The sequence below is a fragment of the Pseudophryne corroboree genome, chromosome 7 (assembly GCF_028390025.1).
Source record: "Pseudophryne corroboree isolate aPseCor3 chromosome 7, aPseCor3.hap2, whole genome shotgun sequence".
Classification (NCBI taxonomy): Eukaryota; Metazoa; Chordata; class Amphibia; order Anura; family Myobatrachidae; genus Pseudophryne; species Pseudophryne corroboree.
In genome coordinates this window covers 18,855,857-18,876,542 of record NC_086450.1, presented here as the reverse complement: position 1 = coordinate 18,876,542, position 20,686 = coordinate 18,855,857, and the positions used below count along the sequence as shown (strand labels likewise).

General features: G+C 44.2%; 1 protein-coding gene across 1 annotated transcript; it reads right to left on the bottom strand.

The window, feature by feature from the left end:
- Positions 1 to 3,796: 3,796 nt before the first annotated feature.
- On the bottom strand, positions 3,797 to 10,866 carry LOC134943275 (gamma-crystallin 1-like). The gene is made up of 3 exons (XM_063932214.1): positions 10,858 to 10,866; positions 7,492 to 7,734; positions 3,797 to 4,072 (listed from the first exon to the last, which is right to left on the bottom strand). The coding sequence occupies exons 1-3, from the start codon at positions 10,864 to 10,866 to the stop codon at positions 3,797 to 3,799; spliced, it is 528 nt and encodes a 175-aa protein (XP_063788284.1).
- Positions 10,867 to 20,686: the final 9,820 nt, after the last annotated feature.

The following is a 20,686-nucleotide window of genomic DNA, read 5'->3' as shown; positions in this document are numbered from 1 at the left end:
AGATAGTGAAACCTTTGTTTTCTGATGGCTCAATGTACACAAACTTTTTTTAATACACAAAAATATTTTAAAAAAATGTATTAAATGACCTTCAGGCTGTGTGTATAAGCTGTATATGGAACATAAATGTATTCTGTGCTTAGATTTAGGTCCCATCACCATGATATCTCTTTATGGTATGCAATTACGCCAAAATACGGAAATATCCAATATCCAAAATACTTCCGGTCCCAAGCGTTTTGGATATGGGATACTCAACCTGTAATAGGATATCATATTATCTACTATTATCTAATTGCATAATTCACAATGAGACCCAACTGCTTTGACTTTGGTGTGACAGTCCCAATTTAAATGAACTGTCCTGCCACACTGCGGTCAGCATTTTTGTCCTGACTTAGAGAATCAGGGCGTTAGTTTCAACATATGTAACAATAAAATGATGTATTTTTGCTAAGCCCACCCAACAGGCAGCAATTGCCATTATCACATAGTCACAACCCGTTGTCCCGATCCCAAATTTACCAATATTGGGAGCTATGATCAGACCTTAATCTTAGTTATGGTATAAAGTGTGGAAGTAATCAATGTAATATTGTTTCACAACGGTAGTCAAATATCCAAATAGCAGTAACGTTTAATTGACAGTTATCGCTGATGACCTATGCTGTGATGTTTGTGTTATTATCAAACCTGAGCCTTTAGACATTTACAGTATTTTTGTTGATTGAGCTGAGTCTCCATCACCGAATGAATATTATGCATGGATATCGCATTAAGGTTTTCAATGTTATACACATACTATGTAACATAGAAATAAAACACATTATATAAAAATGATATAATTCATATAGATACAATATAAGGAAGAATTACACAAAAAAGAACAGCGCTGGCACTTTTACGCTACAAACTCATTTATTTAATATCATATATTAAAATACATCTTACACACCCATACCATATAAAACAATTACAGTATATGACAATTAAGCTATATATCTTGCAGGATAAATCCTGCTTTATATACCGAACCAGAGAAGACTATTCCTCACTGCTTACTTATATATGTATACAGCTGAATATTAAAGCTGAATATTACTTTCTTATATCGTGAACGCTTGAATGTTCCCATTCAATGCATAAGTCCGGCTGATAAGTATGTTTCCTCAGTTGTTATAATAGACAATTGTCCGGTCACTTAGCACACCTGGATTAATCTCACAGGTTACAGTTCTTTAGCATGCAGCCAGTTAGATATACTTCCCAGATTAAATTCCTCACACCATTAAGTTTTCAACCAGTGTGAACTATACTTATAATATATCGTGGTTATGGCTTTTAGTAAGGATAATTATCTGCGCACGAGTGTTTAGCTTTGCACGCATCAAATTGATACCTCTCTCAGCTGTCGCTTCCAAATACAGCCTTATCCGGAGTCCACTGTTTGGTGGATAGCAGGTATAATCTCAGATATTATCCGCAAGTACAGGTGTCTCTGGCTGGCCAGTAATAGGGTAAAGATGTCTCTTGAAAATCTCCTTAGCAGTACATCCGACAAACGCATTTCCCCGCTTAGATATACATCTCAGCGGCTTCCTCAGTGTCCATACATGCACTGCAATTGCAGGGAGTTTTAAATCAAGCGCCACCCAATTTGCGCATGCGTATACATTGCGGTCCATACCTCACTTTGATTTTGTGTGTGCATTCACGTATTAGGACTCTATGCGTTCCATATAATTATTTATCCAGCTGTATATTAACTCTATGGTAAGCTCTCTGGATGATATCACCTAGTAATCTTAGTATTGTATACTTAATAACATTTTGCCACATTAAAAAACATATATCTATGTATACATAAAAATATACATATCACATAAAACAAATACTCATTCAGTGCTGCACACGCATCTACCTACACAATCGTTAAACACATCTAGCCTAATAAATATAGTTATAGAAATATATAAACACATATGTGCATATAAAGAATATATATAGTGTCTCAAACTTTTATCAGTCGATCACCACACATATATATTACCATATTTCACTGTTCCTAAACATATGGATCAATTGATATCAATATGTATCATATACAGACAGCAACAGAGTGTAAAAAACAAAAATATATATATATAGAGAAAAGAATATATATAGAGAAAAGAATATATATAGAGAAAAGAAGGGGGAATATACCCCAAATCCTCCGTTATTGTTCTAATAAGATCAAAAAAATGTATTATCCTCTATACTGCCCCTTAATTTACACTAACAATTCCCAATATGTAAAAAAGGATCCGACACAAAGCACGATAAAATACCTTGTGAGATTAGTTCTATTCATCATTCAATCCATAATTTTTATCCTATACTCCATTCAGTTCCACGGTGTAATTTAATCCCCCCGGCACTAGAGAATCCATCCTAAAAATCCAGTTTGCCTCACGTCTGCAAAGCATACTGTATCTATCCCCACCTCGTTTAGTTGCTTTAATCTGCTTAACAGCTAACATTTTAATATCATTGAAGTCTGCATCCTGGCAATTCACTATATGACTTGACAATGGGTGTTTTGCTTTTTTTATGACATTTCTTCTATGTTCCATGTATCTTATATGAAGGGTTCGAGTAGTGCGGCCGACATAATGTTTGCCACATTGGCAAGTGATTACATAAATCACAAATGTCGACATGCAATTTAGAAAGTCCTTAATTTTAAATACCTCATTTGTTCTTGTTGATTGGACTTCTATTCTTTTCCTTGGCATGGATTTACAAGATAAACAATTCGTTTTTCCACATTTGTGGAACCCCACAGGTCTTTTTGGAAGCCATGACTTTGCTGATGTCACTTCAAGTTTTTTATAGAAGTGACTAGGTACAAGTTTAGATCTCAAATTTTCCGCCTTTTGAAACAATGTAGGCCCTATGGGATTAATATTATCATGAAGTAATTCATCTAACAATAGTAGTGAAGAATTTTTCTTTATTATATGTTTAATTTGATTGGCACAGTTGTTATACTGAGTAGAAAAACACATACTTTTTTCATATTTAATTTCTTTCGCTTTTTGTAGTGCTGCTCTAGGTTTTAATAATACACTTCTATCCATCTGCTCAACTTCCTTATATGCTTTTGACAGTAAATCTGGTGGATATCCCTGTTCATGAAATGATTCCAATAAGGTAGTAGCTTGTATTCTAACTGTGTCTCAATTCATGTACAATTACGGCGTATGCGGATAAGTTGACCCCTGGGAATATTATCCTTCCAGCATGTTATACACATACTATGTAACATAGAAATAAAACACATTATATAAAAATTATATAATTCATATAGATACAATATAACTCCCAACATGTATGTATGAGAGTACCACAGTGGCAGTTACAGTTTCTTAAAGGTTTGCAACATGACTAGAGAGCACCTACCACCGATATCCCGAAGGTAAGTATTGGGGTCAATGTTAGGGTTAGGGGAGGGTTAGGGTTAGGCACTATAGGGAGGAGAAGCCATACCCACCACACCTGGTGAGCCCTATCTGCCACCCAAACAGGTTAGGGTTAGAGAAAGGGACAGGGGAGGCGTAAGATAATCGCCCCACCCCGGTCGGCATTTTCAACAGCCGGGATACCATCCCTAACCCCTAGAAACTCTTAGAAAGTAATAAAAACAGAAGCGCTGGGGATTTACATGAATTCCATTTATTGCAAGTAAATAATAATTAAAAGACAATTGTTTTTATCTCTATTGTGAGGAAACACAGGTCAGAGTATGTTCTACTCAATAGAAATCCATTATTCTTTTCAAAGATCCAACTCTGGAATTTGAGGCTCCCCAGTTACTGTATCTCCGGTACTCATCGGGCCTCAGGAAGTATTGGTTTCCCCGGAAGCCAGGCTGCTCAAAGAGGATCCAGTATCCTTCCAGAACATTGCAGGACAACACATCATGTACCCCGAAGCTTTCATGGATGTTAGAGCAGTCGCCTACATACTCCTTCATTTGGCCACGGAAGTCCTCTCTCTCGTACAGTCTTATTTTGTAAGAGCCATGATGCTGTAAAAGGAACATTGTATCACAAAATGGGAAATTAGATTTCAAAAAAGCTACTAACACTGTAATATATAATGTACCAGCCAGGATATTGTATTATACCAAATTCTCAATATTGTTCTGGTTACTGGATTTTTCCCAATTGTAAAGTTTCCTACAGTAGGATTTATTCAGAGCATACAGATGGAGCCTTGATCATCTAGCCTTCTCTGGTGCACCATGGTGCACCAAGTCTTATTAGCATAAGCCTTTCATCTATTGTTCTCAGCTACAATACAATACAGAGAGAACAATACAGCAGGGGATTAAGTCCGACAGTCCTGGCTCAGTTAATCCTATTAAAGGGATAGATGAGCAGGGCTCCATATGTATATGTCTGATGTAATGCTTTGTGTGTGCGGGGCCACCATTGGGAGGGCGGTTTGGTCACTGCTGCCCCTGATGCATGGCCGCTACGGACCTCTTTGAGGAGTAAGCATCTGTTGCAAAGGATAATTCATGATCTTCATGCTCATTCGTTATGTTCCTGGCTGCTCAAGGCCATCACTACCCTCCTCTGGTGGCTGGCGGACTGCGCTAGTCAATGGTCCCAGCGGCCGCACTGCCTGCATAACTCTTTACTTCCTCACATGGCCGGTCTCTACTGAGTACTGACTCCCAACGCTTCACCACGGCCTTGGCGCCTCTGCACGTGTCTGCAAAATTAGTAAATTAAGCCAAAGGTTAAGGGGCCGGGGGCTCTGACAGCATATTAGGGGGAGGGGAGCTATACCAAAGTAATCTGACACAGTGGACACGGTTCATATTAATCCTAGAGTTAGCAATAGTGCTGGTGTGCAGTGTTATTGGGCTACCACTGCAGCATACGTAAGGGCCGAATGTAATGAGGCCTGAACTCGGGCACTTTTTAAAGGGGCAATCACTTACAAGGTATGGTTTTGTCTTGTAAAAGATGCCCCTTTAAGAAAATGTCTGAGTTCGCCTGACATCCCGCTCAGCCGCCGAATTTGGGCGTCATTACATCGGCTCATATTCAGTAGATGTCCCATTCAACTGAATTTACTGTCTGACTTGATTTGTCCATAACAAATATTAGTAAGCGGGCATTACTGTGTGGCATAATGTGTAAGGGGTACCACTATGTGGTGTAACGGAATAAGGGGTACTACTGCATGGCATAATGTGTAAGGGGTACTACTGTGTGGTGTAACGGGAATAAGGGGTACTACTGCATGGCATAATGTGTAAGGGGCACTGCTGTGTGGCATAATGTGTAAGGGGTACTACTGTGTGGTGTAACGGGAATAAGGGGTACTACTGCATGGCATAATGTGTAAGGGGCACTGCTGTGTGGCATAATGTGTAAGGGGTACTACTGTGTGGTGTAACGGGAATAAGGGGTACTACTGCATGGCATAATGTGTAAGGGGCACTGCTGTGTGGCATAATGTGTAAGGGGTACTGCTGTGTGGCATAATGTGTAAGGGGTACTACTGTGTGGTATAACGGGAATAAGGGGTACTACTGCATGGCATAATGTGTAAGGGGCACTGCTGTGTGGCATAATGTGTAAGGGGTACTACTGTGTGGTGTAATGGGAATAAGGGGTACTACTGCATGGCATAATGTGTAAGGGGCACTGCTGTGTGGCATAATGTGTAAGGGGTACTACTGTGTCGTGTAACGGGAATAAGGGGTACTACTGAGTGGCATAATGTGTAAGGGGCACTTCTGTGTGGCATAATGTGTAAGGGGTACTACTGCATTGCATAATGTGTAAGGGGTACTACTGTGTGGCGTAACGGGAATAAGAGACACTACTGTGTGGTGTAATGTAATTAGTGTTGCACCACTATGTGGCATAATTTGAACTGGGTATACTATGTTCACACCCTGTCTCAGTGATACTTGCCATTTTTTTGGGCGCCCACTGTCCCTATATATCAAGTTGGGGGCGGCACTAATCTTTTTTGGCACAGGGCAGAAAAATGTCTAGTTAAAGCTCTGTCTCTCACTTTGATTGTGTGTAAGCCTCTGCGTACTCAGGCTTGACGTCGCTGGGCGCTTGCGAGGCCGAGGAAACTGTATCTTGCGAGCAATACTTGGCCTCTCCTCTCCCAGAAAACTTTTCCACCAATGCTGGCTGCCTTCACGCCATCCTTCCCTGCAAACACCTCTACCTGTCTATCCGGCAGAGGTGATTCCATTACTGCAATGTAATTGCAGGGCCAGTTCTGTGCATGCGCCGTTTCCCGATTCACTGGGAAGCTGTGCTGAGGATCACAATAGTGATCCTTACCTAATTAGTGTATGCAACCACTTCAGCGACACACCTGTGACACAATACAGAGCCAGATTAAAGGTGGTGTTGGGGGAGAACATAGTCCTAGGGCTCCCTCTTTCAGGGGGACTGTATGTATGTGTATATATTATGCGTTGGTTGCAGTGTCCAGTGGGGAAGAACGGTAGGGAGAGAACGCTCTCCCTTGCTTTCCAGGTGAGGCAAGGTGCAGCCCAGCAGCTGGGTAAGGGATGTACTGTACATGCACCCTGCTTGACATGAAATGAGGGCGTGTGGTGTAACCACATTCCCTCTTCATGTACGTGCTGAAGGCTTGCACACAAGAACCTGATAAACAGACAAAGAGGGGGGGGGGGGGGTTGCAAATCCCTCCCCTACATTTCGGTTCAGCACACTAAAAATTACCTGTAACCATACTTGAACCTATCTTGTAATAGAAATTCTGATAATTAGTTTACACATGTTTGCAAACACATGTTTAGCTGCTGTGCCACTTCAAGGCTTCTCTGATATCGGCAGTCCTTACACTACATAATAGCAGGGCCCACATAGGGCCATGTAATTTGTCACAGTAGGCCTCCTGATAAAGGCTTTTACTAAAACACATCCAGACAGAGAGCTAACTTACCCAGGAGCCACCCCCAGGATCTCACATTGGCACTACAAGGAACAGTATGCCTTCCAAATACTGCTCCCATTCAATGCCTTGCAAACATGTGTAAACCTTTTTTCTGAATGTCTATTACCAGATAGGTTAAGGTATGGTTACAGGTAATTTTTAGTGTGCTGAAGGGAAATTTAGCGGTGAGATTTGCAAACCCCCCCCCCCTTCTGTCTGTTTGTCTGTGACCCCTCCCCCTTTCCAGCAGCTGATACATAATTATATCCAGGAATGACCGAGCAACTACCATTGTTTGTACACAAGAAACTGATGCCTGCTTCCCAAATATAGCTCTTTTGGGCCCCCTCAAAGCCTTAATCCAGCTCCGCCTACCAGTCACTGCTCAGGAACACCCAGTACATTTCTGACACCTCCTCTGTGTGTACACAAATTTTAGGGATTTCACACGTACGCAGTAGCAAAACCGATATTCATAGACCACACAACAGGAGAACTTACTTGTGGAATTGAATGACAAGATCTAATGGAGTCATTCAGACCCAGCCAGCTCTGGTAGTCAGGATATTCTCCCTTCTTCAGGTAGTACTGGTGTCCCATGTAGTTAGAACGTTCGTAAATCACCCAGCAGCCGGTCAGTACCCGGATTGAGTTGCAGCGGGGGAGAAATGAATGTAGATCTGCGCTGTCCCCAGAACTTTCATAGGACTTTCCTTGAAAGTTCCTGTCTTCGTAAAAAATGATCTGCAATTAAATAAATGTTAAATCAAGTTATGAAAATTCTATTAGCAGTTCATTGGAACACAAATTGTCAATTTTTGATTATCAGTTCTATAAGGAATTTGGATTTTTTTTTTTTTTTTACTGTTTGGAACTCTATTTTTAACAAACATTAGATGCAAAAACTCGAAATGGTAAAATAATTAAATTAGGATTACTTTATGGGGATCAGTACTAAATGCCGCCGGCCAGAATCCCGGCGGTCGAAATACCAACGGCGGAATCCCGACCACACAATCCCGACAGGGGTGGCGAGCGGAACGCAGCCACTTGCGGGCTCGCTTCACTAGCCTCGCTACGCTCGACACACTATTATATTCTCCCTCTATAGGTGTCGTGGACACCCACGGAGGGAGAATATTTCGGGATTGTGGCTGTCGGAATTCCGGCGTCGGTATTTCGACCGCTGGGATTCCGTCTGGCGGCGTCTTGAACGCATCCCACTTTATGATCTGATTTCATTGTAAAAAAAATCGCTTTTATACCTGCAGAGATTTGGGGATGAAAACACAACTCAAGATTTAAAGCACACGCAGCATACTGTAACTAGACGACTCTTCTGATACAAGGGATGATGATGATGACTTTGCCAAGCAGATAATATATTGGGTGCCCTGAAACTGTACCGTATATAAGTATTAACAGGATGTAGTTGGAATTCTAATGGATGAGATGCCAGTGGTCAGAAGACTGGTGCTGGAATCCCAACAGCCGGAATCACAACAGCTGAAATCCCAACAGCTAGAAACCCAACAGCTGGAATCCCAACAGCAGGAATCCCTCACTGACAGCTGGAGTCCTGACGAATGCCAGTGAGGGTTAGACTATGGGAGGGGAGGGTTAGGCTGCAGGGGTGCAGGTTAGGATTAGGCTACAGGAGGGTTAGGCTGCGGGAAGGCAGGTTTAGTGTTGGACTGTGAAGGGGGGTTTAGGGTTAGGCTACAGGTGAGCTAGGGTTAGGCTGTGAGGGGGGTTTAGGGTTAGGGTTAGGCTACAGGAGGGTTAGGCTGTGAGGGAGGTTAGGGTTAGGCTGCGGGAGAGTTGGGCTACAGGAAGGTGGGGTTAGGGTTAAGAGTAGGGTTCGGGTTAGGCTGTGGGAGGAGAGTTTAAGGTTAGGCTACAGGAGGGTTAGGGTTAGGCTGCGGGAAGGGAGGGTTATTTTTAGGCTGTGAGGGGGGTTAAGGTTAGGCTTCAGGAGGGTTAGGCTGCAGGAAGTGGGGGCTAAGAGTAGGCTAAGGGTTAGGCTGTGGGAGGGTTAGGGTTAGACTATGGAAGGGGAGGGTTAGGCTGCAGGGTGCAGGTTAGGTTAGGCTGCGGGAGGGTTAGGGTTAGACTGTGGAGGGGAGGTTAGGGTTAGGCTGTAGGAAGGGAGGGTTATTGTTAGGCTGTGGGGGCGGTTACGGTTAGGCTGTGGGAGCGGAGGTTAGGGTTAGGGTACAGGTGAGTTAGGGTTAGGCTGTGAGGGGGTTTAGGGTTAGGGTTAGGCTACAGGAGGGTTAGGCTGTGAGGGAGGTTAGGGTTAGGCTGCGGGAGAGTTAGGCTACAGGGTTAAGAGTAGGGTTAGGGTTAGGCTGTGGGAGGGGAGATTAAGGTTAGGCTACAGGAGGGTTAGGGTTAGGCTGCGGGAAGGTAGGGTTATTTTTAGGCTGTGTGGGGGGTTAGGGTTAGGCTTCGGGAGGGTTAGGCTGCAGGAAGTGGGGGCTAAGAGTAGGGTAAGGGTTAGGCTGTGGGAGGGTTAGGGTTAGACTATGGAAGGGGAGGGTTAGGCTGCAGGATACAGGTTAGGTTTAGGCTGCGGGAGGGTTAGGGTTAGACTGTGGAGGGGAGGTTAGGGTTAGGCTGTAGGAAGGGAGGGTTATTGTTAGACTGTGGGGGCGGTTAGGGTTAGGCTGTGGGAGGGGAGGTTAGGGTTAGGGTACAGGAGGTTTAGGGTTAGACTGTGGGAAGGAAGGGTTATTGTTAGGCTGTGAGGGGGGCTAGGGTTAGACTGTGAGGGGGTTAGGCTTCGGGAGGGTTAGGCTGCAGGAAGTGGGGGCTAAGAGTAAGGTAAGGGTTAGACTGTGGGAGGGTTAGGGTTAGACTGTGGGAGGGGAGGTTAGGGTTAGGGTACAGGAGGTTTAGGGTTAGACTGTGGGAAGGGAGGGTTATTGTTGGCTGTGAGGGGGGCTAGGGTTAGACTGTGAGGGGATTATGGTTAGGCTGCGGGAGGATTAGGCTGCATGAAGGGGGGATAGGGTTAGGCATAGGGTTAGGGTTAAGCTGCAGGAAGGGAGGTCAGAGATAGGAGTAGGGTCAGGGTTGGTGTATTTACTGGCTCCTGATGGGATTTTGGCATTCAGGGTGCTGATGTCCATATTCTGACCACCAGCATCATCACTGCCGCTATCCCATACCCAGTCCATACTAACACGGTGACCACAGGGAAAAAAGAGGGACAGATGGAACTTGATCTAATAAAAGCCTGAAAGAAGATCAGGTGTACATCAGTCAGTGGTTGGTTTTATTGTTAGCCAATTCTCATCAAACAAAACAGTATTTCCAAATATATATTCATGCATAACGGACCTGGTTCATAGTTGTCGCAGTTGAGTGTTTATCGATCTACGCATGCGTCTATGTCACATTGCGCATGTGCCAAATGGTCTCGCGATGGTGGCCTCAGTGAGGATTTATTGGCAAAGCGACTGACAGTCAGGCATCTTTTGGGGTAGGTAATGGGGGAGTGGCAGCAAAAATTCACGTCTGTCGCAACCGTAACGGCTGTATAAAACTTGACTGATCTGTGATGGATTCTGCATCCTTGTACACAGCCGCTGGGATTTGTAGTGCCACCAGTGCAAATCCAGGAAGCAGCGCCATTTACATATTTCCGCACAGCTGCTGCATAAAGATTTGCAACTACAGTCCCTGTGTCAGGCTCCATATTCCTTTAAACCTGATGTAAAGGACTGAATGCAAAAACCCACCAGAAAAACAGTATCAATAAAATGAAACATAATCCAAAACATAATGATACATCTGCACGAGGCCTTAAGACTGGACTACACAGAGAGTAACTGTAATATACAGAGTAAGGGGTCCTGTTACCTTGCCCATGGTTATAAACCAGCGATTTGCAGTGTCCAGGATTTTCATGCACTGACTTTGAGCCTCTTATATATATGGCAGATCATGGGGTTAATCTGCATATTCCATACAATAAAATCTGCCTACCCAATGAGTGCAGAGCAGCATTTCATGGGGTCCTAATTGTGTGACACCGCAGGACTGTACTTTTATTGCTGGCCTTTCATGTGGGGTTTATAGATCTGTTTAACTCAGCACAACCTTTATTTTGTCACAATGTATCCTGAACAGAGAGGGAAATGTCTGGCAAAGTAACAAAAACATATATAATGACTACAAGTACTGTATCAATAATATTCATCACCCGAGTGCAAGCCACAGAAAACTAGCAGGTGATAGAGGCCGATTATGGAGGGACATACACAGTACATATGTAATCACCTGCGTTACTTAGTTTTCATAGGACTGGAACATTTAGATGATATACAGTATATATTTATGTTATTGAGTAGCAACAAAAGTCCTGATTCATTCTGCACAGTTAGGTGATGTGTATGTATCTGTATAAATCTAGAAATATTCTTATGTGTATATATACCAACATATTTTTACGTACAAATGTGTGTATATATATATATATATATATATATATATATATATATACACGCACGCGCGCGCGCGCACATACACACACCTTGTATATATTATATATTTAGATTCATTTTTATTTTACTTAGTGGCATGTGTCAAAATACAGTAGCGTGTGCCCAGGGGTGTGTAGCACTTATTACTATGGACTTGGAGCGTAATTCAAACTTGATTGTAGATGTGCGCAAAAAATGTGAATGCAGGCGGCTATCTGCCATGTTAAGAGTCGCAGCGGTTGTGTGTGATGTCAAGCAGCGGCTGCTGTGTTAACGGTCTGGACATGCCTGTGTTGTCCATACCACACCCCTTAAACGGAGCATCAACGCACACAAAATGTGGCATCAACACCCTATTCCTGCACCCTTCTAGGTCTTAAACTGCGTTCTGAAGAGAATGCAATTTAATATCTTGCCCATGCTTGTATCGGCATACACACATGTGCAGATGTGCAGAAATGGCTTCATATAGATTTTTGCACGTCAGCACCAGGGTCTGATTTGGCTCCTTGGTACTCTATAATGCTGCACACCTGTTATCTGTGGTTTGCACATTCTGCATCCAAGTTCACACTGTAAATGCTGTATGTCACATATTTCACGTAAGCCGCACAACATGGGTGGTCATTCCGAGTTGTTCGCACGCTAGCAGTTTTTAGCAGCCGTGCAAACGCTAAGCCGCCTCCCACTGGGAGTATATTTTAGCTTAGCAGAAGTGTGAATGAAAGGATCGCAGAGCGGCTACAAGATAATTTTGTGCAGTTTCAGATTAGCTGCAGACTTACTCAGCGCTTGCGATCACTTCAGACCATTCAATTCCGGATTTGACGTCACGAACATGCCCTGCGTTCGCCCAGCCACGCATGCGTTTTTCCTGGCACACCTGCCTTTTTACGAACACTCCCTGGAAACGGTCAGTTGACACCAAGAAACGCCCACTTCCTGTCAATCACTCTGCGGCCAGCAGTGCGACTGAAAAGCTTCGCTAGACCTTGTGTGAAACTACATCGTTCGTTGTAATAGTACGACGCGCGTACGCATTGTGCCGCATACGCATGCGCAGAAGTGCCATTTTTTTACCTGACCACTGCGCAGCGACCAAAAGCAGCTAGCTATCAACTCGGAATGACCCCCAAGGTCTCCAGTGGACACTTTCATAGGAATAATTACAGTGGTGCGACAGCTCAAATCACTCAGTGTGACTTTGTTCAATCCTTTGGACGTCACCGACCCAAGTGACAGTTCAGTGTCAGGATACAAAGCTTGTGGGTTTTTTATTTTGACAAGATTTCCCTGGTTTCTGCAAGATACAAGAGGCTCACAAGATACAGTATATGGGCATATTTACTAAAGTGCAGGTTTATAGAAGTGTAGATATGGCCCATAGCAAACAATGAGATTCTACTTATCATTTATCTAGCACATTCTAGAAGATAATAGCTAGAATTTGACTGGTTGCTATTGGCTACATCACAACTTCTATAAAACCTCACTTTAGTAAATATACCCGTAGTAGTAATAAACTAGGGAAGAAAGGTGTGGGGGTGTCTGGCAGATAATGCACCTGGAGTGGGGTCCTGTATTTTCCTTATTTAAAATAATGCTGTGTTCTTTATTGTTGCTGTATATACATATATGTTTTATACTGTAGCTTTACAGATATGAGTCCAATTTATTTACCCAGAATGCAGAGAGACCTTTAGCTCCTGCTGTATGCAGTCAGCAGGTTCAGCACCTCCCTTGCTGGACAGCTCCCCCCTCAATGAGACACTTTCCTGCTGGAACTTTGGCCCTCATTCCGAGTTGTGCGCTCTGTAATTTTCTTCGCATCGCAGCGATTTTCCGCTAATTGCGCATGTGCAATGTTCGCACTGCGACTGCGCCAAGTAAATTTGCTATGGAGATTGGTATTTTACTCACGGCATTACGAGGATTTTTCTTCGTTTTGGAGATCGAGTGTGATTGACAGGAAGTGGGTGTTTCAGTGCGGAAACTGGACGTTTTATGGGAGTGTTTGAAAAAATGCTACCGTTTCTGGGAAAATTGCGGTAGTGTCTGGAGAAACGGAGGAGTGTTTTGGCGAATGCTGGGTGTGTTTGTGACGTCAAACCAGGAACGACAAGCACTGAACTGATCGCAGTGGAAGAGTAAGTCTCGAGCTACTCAGAAACTGCACAGAGAAGTCTTTTCGCAATATTGCAAATCTTTCGTTCGCAAATTTGATAAGCTAAGATTCACTCCTAGTAGGCGGCGGCTTAGCGTGTGCAATGCTGCTAAAAGCAGCTTGCGAGCGAACAACTCGGAATGACCACCTTTCAGTGGTGACTGGATAAGCTGCCAGACTAGCTGAATAAGGAGCCTAATTCAGACCTGATCGCTCCTATGCAAATTTGCAGAAGTCTACGATCAGATAGCCGTCACCCATAGAGAGTGAAAACCCACCCCGTGCAAGTGTGAGAATGCATGTGTACACCGTGTGAAAACTTTGCCAGACAGCGGAAAGCTGCAAATCCGTTCGCAACTCACTCACCATCGAATGATGTTCCCAGTCTGTGCAGTCTTTGCGTAGCCCAGGACTTACTCCTACAGTGCAACAGAATCAGGCTGACGTCACACACACCGTCCCTGAAAACACTTGGGAATGCCCACATTATTCCTGACACTCCCAGAAAACGCCTACTTACCACCTACAAATGTCTGCCACCTGTCAATCACCTTGCGTTCGCTTAGTGATCGACATTTTTGCAACATTCTGTCGCTGTTTGGTGTCACGCTTGCGCATTGCGGTGCACACGCATGCGCAGTCATTCAACAGTCACCCACTATGCAAATTCACACAACAGCGATCAGGCCCAAGGGACGGTGCAAATGGGAGAAAAACTACTGCACTAGTACTAATTCTGAATTCTAGAGCCAATAAGGAAACTGTGGAAATTAAATCATGTCTGGGGGTGCTGCTACTGCCTACTGTATGTAGTTTGCACATTCTGCATCCAATTTCACACTGTAAATGCTGTATGTCACATATTTCACGTAAGCCGCACAACATGGGTGGTCATTCCGAGTTGATCGCTCGCTAGCAGTTTTTAGCAGCCGTGCAAATGCTAAGCCGCCTCCCACTGGGAGTATATTTTAGCTTAGCAGAAGTGAATGAAAGGATCGCAGAGCGGCTACAAGATAATTTTGTGCAGTTTCAGATTAGCTTCAGACCTACTCAGCGCTTGCGATCACTTCAGACCATTCAATTCCGGATTTGACGTCACGAACATGCCCTGCGTTCGCCCAGCCACGCATGCGTTTTTCCTGGCACACCTGCCTTTTTACGAACACTCCCTGGAAACGGTCAGTTGACACCAAGAAACGCCCACTTCCTGTCAATCACTCTGCGGCCAGCAGTGCGACTGAAAAGCTTCGCTAGACCTTGTGTGAAACTACATCGTTCGTTGTAATAGTACGACGCGCGTACGCATTGTGCCGCATACGCATGCGCAGAAGTGCCATTTTTTTACCTGACCACTGCGCAGCGACCAAAAGCAGCTAGCTATCAACTCGGAATGACCCCCAAGGTCTCTAGTGGACACTTTCATAGGAATAATTACAGTGGTGCGACAGCTCAAATCACTCAGTGTGACTTTGTTCAATCCTTTGGACGTCACCGACCCAAGTGACAGTTCAGTGTCAGGATACAAAGCTTGTGGGTTTTTTATTTTGACAAGATTTCCCTGGTTTCTGCAAGATATAAGAGGCTCACAAGATACAGTATATGGGCATATTTACTAAAGTGCAGGTTTATAGAAGTGTAGATATGGCCCATAGCAAACAATGAGATTCTACTTATCATTTATCTAGCACATTCTAGAAGATAATAGCTAGAATTTGACTGGTTGCTATTGGCTACATCACAACTTCTATAAAACCTCACTTTAGTAAATATACCCGTAGTAGTAATAAACTAGGGAAGAAAGGTGTGGGGGTGTCTGGCAGATAATGCACCTGGAGTGGGGTCCTGTATTTTCCTTATTTAAAATAATGCTGTGTTCTTTATTGTTGCTGTATATACATATATGTTTTATACTGTAGCTTTACAGATATGAATCCAATTTATTTACCCAGAAGGCAGAGAGACCTTTAGCTCCTGCTGTATGCAGTCAGCAGGTTCAGCACCTCCCTTGCTGGACAGCTCCCCCCTCAATGAGACACTTTCCTGCTGGAACTTTGGCCCTCATTCCGAGTTGTGCGCTCTGTAATTTTCTTCGCATCGCAGCGATTTTCCGCTAATTGCGCATGTGCAATGTTCGCACTGCGACTGCGCCAAGTAAATTTGCTATGGAGATTGGTATTTTACTCACGGCATTACGAGGATTTTTCTTCGTTTTGGAGATCGAGTGTGATTGACAGGAAGTGGGTGTTTCAGGGTGGAAACTGGACGTTTTATGGGAGTGTTTGAAAAAATGCTACCGTTTCTGGGAAAATTGCGGGAGTGTCTGGAGAAACGGAGGAGTGTTTTGGCGAATGCTGGGTGTGTTTGTGACGTCAAACCAGGAACGACAAGCACTGAACTGATCGCAGTGGAAGAGTAAGTCTCGAGCTACTCAGAAACTGCACAGAGAAGTCTTTTCGCAATATTGCGAATCTTTCGTTCGCAAATTTGATAAGCTAAGATTCACTCCTAGTAGGCGGCGGCTTAGCGTGTGCAATGCTGCTAAAAGCAGCTTGCGAGCGAACAACTCGGAATGACCACCTTTCAGTGGTGACTGGATAAGCTGCCAGACTAGCTGAATAAGGAGCCTAATTCAGACCTGATCGCTCCTATGCAAATTTGCAGAAGTCTACGATCAGATAGCCGTCACCCATAGAGAGTGAAAACCCACCCCGTGCAAGTGTGAGAATGCATGTGTACACCGTGTGAAAACTTTGCCAGACAGCGGAAAGCTGCAAATCCGTTCGCAACTCACTCACCATCGAATGATGTTCCCAGTCTGTGCAGTCTTTGCGTAGCCCAGGACTTACTCCTACAGTGCAACAGAATCAGGCTGACGTCACACACACCGTCCCTGAAAACACTTGGGAATGCCCACATTATTCCTGACACTCCCAGAAAACGCCCACTTACCACCTACAAATGTCTGCCACCTGTCAATCACCTTGCGTTCGCTTAGTGATCGACATTTTTGCAACATTCTGTCGCTGTTTGGTGTCACGCTTGCGCATTGCGGTGCACACGCATGCGCAGTCATTCAACAATCACCCACTATGCAAATTCACACAACAGCGATCAGGCCCAAGGGACGGTGCAAATGGGAGAAAAACTACTGCACTAGTACTAATTCTGAATTCTAGAGCCAATAAGGAAACTGTGGAAATTAAATCATGTCTGGGGGTGCTGCTACTGCCTACTGTATGTAGTTTGCACATTCTGCATCCAAGTTCACACTGTAAATGCTGTATGTCACATATTTCACGTAAGCCGCACAACATGGGTGGTCATTCCGAGTTGATCGCACGCTAGCAGTTTTTAGCAGCCGTGCAAATGCTAAGCCGCCTCCCACTGGGAGTATATTTTAGCTTAGCAGAAGTGAATGAAAGGATCGCAGAGCGGCTACAAGATAATTTTGTGCAGTTTCAGAGTAGCTTCAGACCTACTCAGCGCTTGCGATGACTTCAGACTATTCAATTCCTGTTTTGACGTCACGAACACGCCCTGCGTTCGCACAGCCACACCTGCGTTTTTCCTGGCACGCCTGCCTTTTTACGAACACTCCCTGAAAACGGTCAGTTGACACCAAGAAACGCTTGGTGATTCACACTTCATGTCAATCACTCTGCGGCCAGCAGTGCGACTGAAAAGCTTCGCTAGACCTTGTGTGAAACTACATAGTTTGTTGTAATAGTACGTCACGTGTGCGTATTGTGCCGCATAAGCATGCGCAGAAGTGCCATTTTTTTACCTGACCACTGCGCAGCAACCGAAAGCAGCTAGCGATCAACTCGGAATGACCCCCAAGGTCTCCAGTGGACACTTTCATAGGAATAATTACAGTGGTGCGACAGCTCAAATCACTCAGTGTGACTTTGTTCAATCCTTTGGACGTCACCGACCCAAGTGACAGTTCAGTGTCAGGATACAAAGCTTGTGGGTTTTTTATTTTGACAAGATTTCCCTGGTTTCTGCAAGATACAAGAGGCTCACAAGATACAGTATATGGGCATATTTACTAAAGTGCAGGTTTATAGAAGTGTAGATATGGCCCATAGCAAACAATGAGATTCTACTTATCATTTATCTAGCACATTCTAGAAGATAATAGCTAGAATTTGACTGGTTGCTATGGGCTACATCACAACTTCTATAAACCCTCACTTTAGTAAATATACCCGTAGTAGTAATAAACTAGGGAAGAAAGGTGTGGGGGTGTCTGGCAGATAATGCACCTGGAGTGGGGTCCTGTATTTTCCTTATTTAAAATAAGACTGGGTTCTTTATTGTTGCTGTATATACATATATGTTTTATACTGTAGCTTTACAGATATGAGTCCAATTTATTTACCCAGAATGCAGAGAGACTTTTAGCTCCTGCTGTATGCAGTCAGCAGGTTCAGCACCTCCCTTGCTGGACAGCTCCCCCCTCAATGAGACACTTTCCTGCTGGAACTTTGGCCCTCATTCCGAGTTGTGCGCTCTGTAATTTTTTTCGCATCGCAGCGATTTTCCGCTAATTGCGCATGTGCAATGTTCGCACTGCGACTGCGCCAAGTAAATTTGCTATGGAGATTGGTATTTTACTCACGGCATTACGAGGATTTTTCTTCGTTTTGGAGATCGAGTGTGATTAACAGGAAGTGGGTGTTTCAGGGTGGAAACTGGACGTTTTATGGGAGTGTTTGAAAAAATGCTACCGTTTCTGGGAAAATTGCGGGAGTGTCTGGAGAAACGGAGGAGTGTTTTGGCGAATGCTGGGTGTGTTTGTGACGTCAAACCAGGAACGACAAGCACTGAACTGATCGCAGTGGAAGAGTAAGTCTCGAGCTACTCAGAAACTGCACAGAGAAGTCTTTTCGCAATATTGCGAATCTTTCGTTCGCAAATTTGATAAGCTAAGATTCACTCCTAGTAGGCGGCGGCTTAGCGTGTGCAATGCTGCTAAAAGCAGCTTGCGAGCGAACAACTCGGAATGACCACCTTTCAGTGGTGACTGGATAAGCTGCCAGACTAGCTGAATAAGGAGCCTAATTCAGACCTGATCGCTCCTATGCAAATTTGCAGAAGTCTACGATCAGATAGCCGTCACCCATAGAGAGTGAAAACCCACCCCGTGCAAGTGTGAGAATGCATGTGTACACCGTGTGAAAACTTTGCCAGACAGCGGAAAGCTGCAAATCCGTTCGCAACTCACTCACCATCGAATGATGTTCCCAGTCTGTGCAGTCTTTGCGTAGCCCAGGACTTACTCCTACAGTGCAACAGAATCAGGCTGACGTCACACACACCGTCCCTGAAAACACTTGGGAATGCCCACATTATTCCTGACACTCCCAGAAAACGCCCACTTACCACCTACAAATGTCTGCCACCTGTCAATCACCTTGCGTTCGCTTAGTGATCGACATTTTTGCAACATTCAGTCGCTGTTTGGTGTCACGCTTGCGCATTGCGGTGCACACGCATGCGCAGTCATTCAACAATCACCCACTATGCAAATTCACACAACAGCGATCAGGCCCAAGGGACGGTGCAAATGGGAGAAAAACTACTGCACTAGTACTAATTCTGAATTCTAGAGCCAATAAGGAAACTGTGGAAATTAAATCATGTCTGGGGGTGCTGCTACTGCCTACTGTATGTAGTTTGCACATTCTGCATCCAAGTTCACACTGTAAATGCTGTATGTCACATATTTCACGTAAGCCGCACAACATGGGTGGTCATTCCGAGTTGATCGCTCGCTAGCAGTTTTTAGCAGCCGTGCAAATGCTAAGCCGCCTCCCACTGGGAGTATATTTTAGCTTAGCAGAAGTGAATGAAAGGATCGCAGAGTGGCTACAAGATAATTTTGTGCAGTTTCAGAGTAGCTTCAGACCTACTCAGCGCTTGCGATGACTTCAGACTATTCAATTCCTGTTTTGACGTCACGAACACGCCCTGCGTTCGCACAGCCACACCTGCGTTTTTCCTGGCACGCCTTCCTTTTTACGAACACTCCCTGAAAACGGTCAGTTGACACCAAGAAACGCCCTCTTTATGTCAATCACTCTGCGGCCAGCAGTGCGACTGTAAAGCTTCGCTAGACCTTGTGTGAAACTACATCGTTCGTTGTAATAGTACAACGCGCGTACGCATTGTGCCGCATACGCATGCGCAGAAGTGCCATTTTTTTACCTGATCACTGCGCAGCGACCAAAAGCAGCTAGCTATCAACTCAGAATGACCCCCAAGGTCTCTAGTGGACACTTTCATAGGAATAATTACAGTGGTGCGACAGCTCAAATCACTCAGTGTGACTTTGTTCAATCCTTTGGACGTCACCGACCCAAGTGACAGTTCAGTGTCGGGAACAAAGCTTGTGGGTTTTTTATTTTGACAAGATTTCCCTGGTTTCTGCAAGATACAAGAGGCTCACAAGATACAGTATATGGGCATATTTACTAAAGTGCAGGTTTATAGAAGTGTAGATATGGCCCATAGCAAACAATGAGATTCTACTTATCATTTATCTAGCACATTCTAGAAGATAATAGCTAGAATTTGACTGGTTGCTATTGGCTACATCACAACTTCTGTATATACATATATGTTTTATACTGTAGCTTTACAGATATGAGTCCAATTTATTTACCCAGAAGGCAGAGAGACCTTTAGCTCCTGCTGTATGCAGTCAGCAGGTTCAGCACCTCCCTTGCTGGACAGCTCCCCCCTCAATGAGACACTTTCCTGCTGGAACTTTGGCCCTCATTCCGAGTTGTGCGCTCTGTAATTTTCTTCACATCGCAGCGATTTTCCGCTAATTGCGCATGTGCAATGTTCGCACTGCGACTGCGCCAAGTAAATTTGCTATGGAGATTGGTATTTTACTCACGGCATTACGAGGATTTTTCTTCGTTTTGGAGATCGAGTGTGATTGACAGGAAGTGGGTGTTTCAGTGCGGAAACTGGACGTTTTATGGGAGTGTTTGAAAAAATGCTACCGTTTCTGGGAAAATTGCGGTAG